At 34.9% G+C, this 9,086-nt stretch overlaps 2 protein-coding genes across 2 annotated transcripts; one reads left to right on the forward strand and one right to left on the reverse strand.

Annotated features, from left to right (window-relative positions):
* The first annotated feature begins 589 nt into the window (after positions 1 to 589).
* On the forward strand, positions 590 to 2,885 carry LOC126717248 (acyl carrier protein 1, chloroplastic-like). Its single transcript, XM_050418769.1, has 4 exons — positions 590 to 759; positions 1,425 to 1,535; positions 1,834 to 1,956; positions 2,456 to 2,885. Exons 1-4 carry the CDS (start codon positions 685 to 687, stop codon positions 2,576 to 2,578), a joined length of 432 nt encoding a protein of 143 aa, XP_050274726.1. The 5' UTR covers positions 590 to 684; the 3' UTR covers positions 2,579 to 2,885.
* A 1,345-nt stretch (positions 2,886 to 4,230) lies between these two features.
* Positions 4,231 to 7,951, reverse strand: LOC126717249 (protein CANDIDATE G-PROTEIN COUPLED RECEPTOR 2-like). Its single transcript, XM_050418770.1, has 6 exons — positions 7,376 to 7,951; positions 5,561 to 5,752; positions 5,046 to 5,208; positions 4,840 to 4,942; positions 4,652 to 4,733; positions 4,231 to 4,511 (listed from the first exon to the last, which is right to left on the reverse strand). Exons 1-6 carry the CDS (start codon positions 7,661 to 7,663, stop codon positions 4,434 to 4,436), a joined length of 906 nt encoding a protein of 301 aa, XP_050274727.1. The 5' UTR covers positions 7,664 to 7,951; the 3' UTR covers positions 4,231 to 4,433.
* Between the last annotated feature and the right edge of the window lie 1,135 nt (positions 7,952 to 9,086).

Below are 9,086 nucleotides of genomic sequence, written 5' to 3' on the forward strand. Positions count from 1 at the left end.
TGCCTCCTTACTGTCTAGACAGGCTTAGCTCCTAATGGACACACTCTTGGACTTCCCTCGTGATAGGAAGAAAAAGATGGAAAGTAGAGCTCACAGTATGTGAGAAGTAAAACTCACCTGGCGTGAGAAACAATTGATGTTAATGAAAAGCAATTATTTCCTATTTTCTTACTATTACTATGGACAAATTGTAATAAGGAAACCACGTAGATTGCAAGATTCATTTCTTACCTAAAATACATCTTTTTAGTCTTATTGATCTCCTAGTTCTAGAGCTGCCAACATGTCGCCTCTCTTACCCTTTTTCCCAAAACAAAAATAAAAACAAAAAACCCTCCAAGTAACTATTTAAGCCCACTACAGCTAGAAATACAAAAGAACAGACTACAACCCAACTAAACTAAAGTCCATTTCAAAGCCGGCCCACATGTGGCTCTTCCAGTCTTTAACATTTGACAGCACCACCATTTTAAATAAACGACAGCAAATGACAGGTGTCCAAAACCCAAAACCTCCAACCTTGGAATCTCCGAACCCCCTTGAAACCTTTGTCAACATCAACAACTATACTTGAACCTCCTATATATGTAATGTAATGTACCACACCTTAAAACAACATCAAAACTCTGAACTCTCTCTCTCTCTCTCTCTCCTGCATTTTCTCTCTTTCTGTAGAATCCTCCAATGGCAGCCACAGCCGGTGCATCACCGTTGATCTCCATGCACTCTCGCCCTTCTCACTCCTTCCAACATGGCTTGGTATGTTTATGTTTAATGTTCCCACCTCAAATTTTATTCTCATCAAAATATTTGCCAATCCTTAATAAAATCTCCTATTATTTTTGTCAATTAACTTTCCAGTATTATAGCTTAATCTGAGTTCCATTGCAATTTTGATTTGACCCGTGGGATTTGATATTATATGTTATGTGGGTTTCGTTTTTATCAATTCTCATTTCTATGTGCTATATGCGATTTGATTTAGAAGAATCCTTAACCCCATAAATATTTAAAACATTAGTGATTAGTGTGTTGTGAATAGTCTGTTACAAATATTTAAAACACTAAATAAAAAGAAAATTAAAATATGCTACTAGTAAACGAATGTGATTATTGATTACTATAAAATGCCCAGCTTCATGGCTCATAAACATTTAAAAAAAAAAAAAAAACAATTTACACAAAGGAATTACTATTTCCACACCGATAATGACTGCTTGCACACCCCCTCTATGACACATGGCATGGCGTGGCGTGGCTTTGGAAGTGCCCAATATAGGTGTGGAAATAGAACTACCCTTTTTGCATTCTAAACTTTGTACTTTTCCTTACAAAAATTGGAGGTAGTTTAATTATTTGTTTCATTCTATTTTTCTGATGTAAATTATGCAATTGAGGTTCTTGTGGTTGAATGTGTTAAACAGGCAAAGCCAAGGGTTTCTGGTTTGAAGCCAGTTTCGCTTTCTTATTTTGGAAGAAGCAGCCTCTCTTTTAGGATGCGGCCACTTTCAGTTCGTCTTCAGGTTTCTTGTGCTGTAAGTTTTTAGCTCATGGAGTATTTTTCTCGTGAAATATCGATTTCTTGTTGAACCTGTGAATTGTTATATTCTTAATATCCTCACAACATTGGTTGATGTTATGTTAATGCATCTCAATGACTCATAAATTACAATTGACTTTTGTTATCTTGTGGTGTGCACCAGCACTATGGAAATTCTATGCGTTTTATTTCTGTCTCCTTGTTGGCTTTTATGTTAGGAATCTTGTGCATTTTATGCAGATTCTCTTGAAAATATGCAAGTTATAATAAATGTATTAAATGTCAATGAGCAGGCCAAACCAGAGACCGTAGAAAAGGTGTGTAATATAGTGAAGAAGCAGCTGGCTTTACCTGATGACTCTACAGTTACTGGCGAGTCAAAATTTGCAGCACTTGGGGCTGACTCACTCGACACGGTACTAAGCAATTATCTGTCAACAATTACACAATACTATTAGATATTCTGACAACAGTTTAACAGAATTTCACCTTTCTCTAATTGTGATGGTTTTTTCTTGTTTATTGAAGTGCACCCACTTATGTCCTATGAGCACAGGTTAATAGCATTGCTTGATGTACCATAAAATTTTTATTTTCTCAACTTCACCTCTTCATCTGTTTTCTCATGGATTTTGTGGCACTAATCTAAAAGTGATATGTAACTTCTTTGCCAAAATTGTCATTTAGGGATCATAGGGGTAAGCGATGGTGATGTGATGAATGCCAGTACTTAGTGTATAGACTTTTTCTTTTTAAGTCTTTAATCAGTTCCATAAGGGGAGAGAGGGAGAGGAAATGCTTTGATTTCATTCCCTTCTGTCCAAGTGATTTTTAGTTTTAATTGGTTGCTTTTAAAGTCTACTAAACTTTTTTGGGTGGTGCCTGTTTAACATATGACACTTCACACCTTTTTAGGTAGAGATCGTGATGGGACTCGAGGAGGAATTTGGGATCAGTGTAGAAGAGGAGAGTGCCCAGAGCATTGCAACTGTTCAGGATGCAGCAGATCTCATTGAGAAGCTCATTGAGAAAAAGTGAGGAAAAGGGCGCATTGAAGTAACATTCAACAAAAAAGAAAAAGAAAAAGTAACATTCAACCTACATTGAAAGTGGTTTTTACTGTTGTCATGTTTTAGCCTGCTGTATGTGGATTATACAGCAATTCAGTAATGAAATCAGATCTTTTGTTTGTTAAATCTGAAAGGAACAAGTTGGTTGTTAAATTATGAAGACGTGTCTTTGCATTAAATTACTGCCTTTTTTTATTTTTATTTTTTATTTTTTTAGCCTAATGGTTATGCACTCTATGATCAAATGAAGAATGGCCCTCAATGTTTAAGGTAAAGGTTATTGACAGCATAAAGGTTATTTGGTTGTGCAATGTTACATATATGACCCTTTCTCCACACAAAAAAAGGTTATATATATGACCATTCCCACCGTGCCTACCCTCCTAACAAAGGAGTTAGCCCTGGAGCAAAATCTATCTATGAATAGACATAACACCACGCCAGGCAAGGACCTGACTAATCAGTTTGCAGTCCCAGTTCCTGCGAACTGCATTCGAAAAGATGGAATGGTGTGTGTTACATGATGATTCAGGAATAGTGTTTGCTGCTTATTACTCAACAACTTTTCTGAATGGCATACTGTTAGGCTTCAACTAAGCCATCAGGGAATTTGATTTGTAAAGTGAACTGGGATTCGTCCCATGGACTATTGAAGTTGATCAGTTTGAGAGTCTCAAACCCATTTCTTATTCTTAATTAATTTAAAAAAGAAAGAAATGAAAATGACATACAAAGCAAATAATCTTGTACTATAAGTTACCAAAAATACTAAAATAACCACTAACGTCCAAAGAGTGGAGCAATCCTATCATAGATTTGAAACAACATAGCTGATAGCACAAGGGAAACAACATAGCTGATAACACAAGGGAACGATAGTATTCCAAAGAATCCAAACCTAAACGTATAGCTGATGATAGAATTCCAAGCCTATAGCTGATAACATAAGGGCCAATAGTATTTCAAACTTATGATATCCATTTCATAATAATTGTTTATTATCATCAGGCCAAGACATCGAAATCTCTTATTTGATGACAAAAAACTTTACCAGTTGAGCTACCTAGAGAACCCATACTTTATCATACTTTACACTACAGTGAATGCTAAAAGCCTTAAAACTGTGAAAGTGAGTTGGTCCTGATAACAACCCTAAGGCCGGCAGTTAGTTCACCCCTGATCAAGAAGGAAATTGCCAGAAAACCTGATGCCTTAGTCTCAACAACCTCCCCCCCCCCCCCAAAACAAAAAAACCCCTTCTCCCAATCTGCTATAGAAATCCTATCACAAGCGGTTACATAAGAACTGCCAATCAGCCTAAAAGCCATTGTCACTTCACATCAATCTGCCATAATAAAGATGATTACTTGACATGAAGCAAACTGAATCCTACGTGCCAAAAGAAACCATACCACATGGCACAGGCAAATTTACAAGTTATAGCAAATGAGGAGATGGAAGTGGATTATACAGATAAACAAAATGTGCTCCCCACTTTTACTCTAAACCACCATGACGTTATCATTACATTAGTAATTATTATGCATTTTGGAATTTAAAAAATCCCATGCTTGCACCTATTTCACCATATATCCAAACATATATAATGCAAAGTATATATGTAGACAAGGTACACTTCATACTATTAGCCTTTTGAATAGGGAAGCAACATTTGCAAAAGAAGTGAAATGAGAAAAAGATAAGAAACCATACAAACATTATAAGCATCCCTTACATCTCAACAGTTTGCAATTCTGGTACATATTTACTTTCATTTACAGAGTATGATCACAAGATCATATTTTGATTCAGAAGTAACCATATCACTCCCAGTCACCATCAAAGAAACCAGCATCTTTCATCTCTGAGTAGTATACATTCTCTAAATGTAAATCTTCCTCCTGTGGTCATCAAGAAAACATCAATTTAAAACAATACAATCTTATAAATTATATTTAAAAAGGTTTGGGAGTTGATTGAGATCAATGAAAACATATTTTTTACAAAATAAATGCCACGAAGAATAAATGATGACAATGACCTGGAAGAAGTCTGCAAGGAATGTTACATATAGAAGAGGAAGATAGAAGGCATGGTAGCAAACAATGGTTGCGCCATACAACCTGTTACAAAAGATTTAGCAACAAAAAAAAAGGCCACTAGAAAAATGACTCTGAAATAGATGTTTCTGTGGAGTTATTTGTTTGAAAGATATTGAATAAAAATTACCAGAACCCAAAACCAGCCCCACTTCCAGTAAGTGCACAAGCTAATAATGCAAGAGCATTCATCGAGAACATGACAGCAATATAGTTGTAGAATGCAGGTCTTGCTGCAGATAATTTAACGAAAAAAAAAAAAAAAACCCAAGGTTAAACAGTCATGAAATTGATATGAGACAACTGTAACAATTTGCATATGTCAGACAAACTTACCAGGTAATCTTTCTCTCCATTTGGAATGGTACATGAACAGTATGAAGCCATAAACTGCAGTCAGCACCAGCCTATGAATAACCCACAAGTTCCACTTCAATGGATGTGTATGATCATCGCTGTCAATGAATAATGGGATCCCAAATCCGAACATATAAATCGCCTGGAAAAAAATGTCAACAAGTTTGTTAAGAAAAAAATTAAAAGGAAATATTGACATTAATCCATATAAGTACTAGCATTAATGTGTAGTTCAATATGTGCAAAAGCACCTATATATCAGATTCAATTCCATACAGAGTCAATTAGAAATGGCATAGGAATTCATTGGTCCGTAACTCTGCAAGCTGAGACTTAAGAAATGCTGAGTGCATTATTAACACACATATAAGAAGGAAAGATATCATGTTTTTTCCCTCGCAAAATATACTGTGTCATGATCACAGACAGGCTAACATTATTTATAAGATACATATGTATACACACACGCACACACATCAGAAATCAAGAAATACCTTTAGAAGTAAATCTAAACCAATGACAAGCCCTGAGACCACAAATGTCTTTGTCAAAGCTTCTAATCCACTCACATGATTTCCTTGGAACAAAAAAGCCACCAAACTTACTTCCAAAAATAGCATTCCAGATGTTGTAAACAAAGATAAGAGATTCCAAACTAGTTCTTTTCCAGGAGTGCACTCCCATGCCTGTGTCAACAAAGATAATCCAATTCTTAGCTAAAACGCCAGGAAATGTCCAACAAAGAGGATTTTAGATAGCAAAAACAATAAACAAGGTTTAGTAGCAGTTGCCTAGCATGTGTGATCAAACAAAATTGAGGTGTGCGTGGGTTTCTGAGAAGGCATCTAACTTGTTGCATAACAAAACCAATTAAGAAAATTGGACAGTGGCATGACATATGTCAATGTGCAATGGTTTGAAATTAACAAGAATTTTTAAAACAGCCGTGATAAAATAACGCTACGCACAAAAGGCTTGCTTCCCAAATCATCAAGTTAAACATTACAAGTGCATACAAACTAGATAAGAACATGTAGGTAGATCAAAGTTTACACTTGTTGGAACCATAAATTTGAAGCGAAAAGAAAGAGTTACAGAAACAATCAAGCTTCAAGAGCATCAGCAAAATGTGACCAACTGACCATGCAAGAGGATGGCCCTTAACAGAAAATTTTTACGCCTTCTACATTCCTATTCTAAACTTATTTTTGTAAGTAAATAAGATTATATTTTTTGACATTATTCTTTCTTCTGTGCATTTCCTAACTCCTTTCAATCTCTACATTGGTTGCCACCAAACATTCATAGGCCACAAGACCATTTTTATATTCTTCCAAGTGCAGAAATTATCTGCCAAAAGTAATTTTCAATCATATTTTAGATATCAACCTGCACGCAGATCAAATATTTAATTTTTCTAACAAGTACACGTGATCAAATCCAAAGTTCTACTGGCCACCAAAGTTCCTCCATTAATCTTTCATGTACTCTGACTAAAATAAAGATGATTTTCACAGTAAATTTCATGGTAGTTTCCACTAAAGGAAACCACTACATTCAGTATTCCAATTCAGATTCTGGAGTAATTTGGTTTTACTCAAATAAACCATACAGCTCGATGTTAGTTTTTTTTTTTTTTAAGGTAAAACAAATAAATAACAGCTTGATGTTAGTCCAAAGACACAAGTTTGTACAACCTAATTTTACTACCCCAAATAAAGTCACTAAACCCAATTAAAAGCCCAAATTATCCGAATATACACCCACAGACCCACTAACAACTAAACCCATTCAAGGAATCAACCACAAGCATTAACTCTCTCTTCTTCTTTTTCCCACTTTTCTTCCTTTTCTGTGTACAACGTGCACTAGCTCAAACACACAAGCATATCCCCATAACATATTTTTGTGATTTTAAAAATCCCAACTATTGAACAAGAATCCATAACATATTTTTGGAAAGTCATCTTTAGTTCAGTTACTAAATCCAAGAACAAGAATCCATATTCAGAAATCACAAACAAAAGCTAAGAGCCAAAAGCCAAAATCAAAAACAAATTCAGCCATTAATATCCCCATATAACAACCACCACAATTGAAGAAGCCCAAAAAGGAAATCACCAAGGCATATTCAGCTACTAAATTTAACAACCCAGAAAGCAACCCATCACCACAAAAGACAAAGTTCAGCCACTAAACTGAGCTACAAAAAAAACCCAAAATTTAAAGAACTCAAATTTACAATAACCCATCACACAAATCCAAAAAATCATAAAGAAAAAAAAAGAAAAGAAAAGAAAACCCAGAACCTGAAAAGAGCACCAGAACAAATTGAGCAAGCTAGCAAGCCAGAGGCAGGCGTAGTAAGCGATGATCACATAAGAGCGGCCTTGAGTGAGCTTGGAGAAGCTCTTCTTTGCTTGAAACGACAAGTAGAGGATGAAGAGAAGGTTCGGAACAATGAGAGCCACGTTGTGCCAGAACCCATGGCACTCGAAGAGCCAGTCGTAGAACCTTGGAGAAATTGGCGATGCAGCTGCTGTGATTGGTAGGTTTGGGAGCGCAGTGACTGTGAGTGATTCTTGGAGATCTCGCATTTGAGACAATTTGATTGAAGGATTTGGAAAAAAAAAAAAAAAAAAAAAAAACAAACCCTAACCCTAGGTTCCAGAGAGTTTATGATACTGTGTCGTTTTTTAGGTACCAGAAAAACAAACAGAGAGTTTGTTGTGCTCTGTTTTTTTTTTTAATGTTGTTGGGGATAAGAGGCAGAAAATGGGTTCTACAACTTTCAAAGTTGATCTTGCAAAGCGTGTTGTTATCTAATCTTCAATGAGACTGACAGTTCGGTAGTTTGTTTCCTTTATTTGGCATTTTGAGTCAAAGAGATGAAAGAAAGACTGAACAGGTTTGTACTGTGTAAAAAGAAAAATGCTGCAATCACAACATTTTACACAAATTTTTCCTACAAGTGGTGATTTACAAAATTTTTCTCTATTATAAATTGTGAATAGTGGAGGAGAAGCGTGATTTTACGATCACAATATTTTACACGACTTTTACCTAATGAGTTGTGAACAGTAAATAAAAAATAGTGGGTTCACATCTTTGTCACTTAACCGATAAATTAGAGCAAGAGTTGCCTATAAAGTTGTGATCTTCTGCGTGTATGAGACACCAATGAAGTCTGTTTTGATTACAATTACAAGATTTTAATTACAATTGTGAAAATGTTGTTTTTATCATTTTACGATTATAATTAAAATTGTATTTTAAAAACATGATTTTAACCTTTATGTGTCCGGTTGCATGTTCTAATGATAATTTCTTCAAAAAAGTTAAAGTTAAAAGAGGAAGTCATAGCTCTTCCTAACTCACTAAGAATTATCTCTTTTTTTGCTAAACACTAAGAATTATCTCTTGTATGGGGCTTTCTTATTTAGGTAAATAATGGGGAATGGAGGAGGTAGCTGGATAGACATGGATTATCTTACCTATCTCTAAAAAGTATTTTTAAGTTTTCAACTTTTTCTATAAAAAAAAAAATCAAAAATAGTTTTCCTCATAGTTTCAACTACTAGTATCATTTAGCCCAAAATAAAAATCCGCATGTCTTTTTTTTTTTTTTTCCTTTTTACCTTCACAATTATTATGATTTTGTTAGGTAGCATTAATTTTGGATACTTTAAAGTTTGAACAAAAATTAATTTCTTCTTGTTGGAATAATTGTAGACTTTGAAATTGCAAGGCTAAAACCATCAAATCCTTTTATCCTTTCCTTCCTACTATTTCTTTTGGGCAATTGACCATAAAAATGATATATTTAAATGGGGTAGTATAGTACGATTAAAATCTTTGTCAAAATACAGACCAAGCCATAGGAAGTTAGGAACATATATATATATATATATATATGTGTATGTGTACGTGTACGTGTGTGTGAGACAAAAATAACCAAACTGGCCGTTACTTCTTCAACCCAAACGTGGCATAACCTACGCCAAAACCTCCACTTTCACA

The sequence above is a fragment of the Quercus robur genome, chromosome 3 (genome assembly GCF_932294415.1).
Source record: "Quercus robur chromosome 3, dhQueRobu3.1, whole genome shotgun sequence".
NCBI classification, from domain to species: Eukaryota; Viridiplantae; Streptophyta; class Magnoliopsida; order Fagales; family Fagaceae; genus Quercus; species Quercus robur.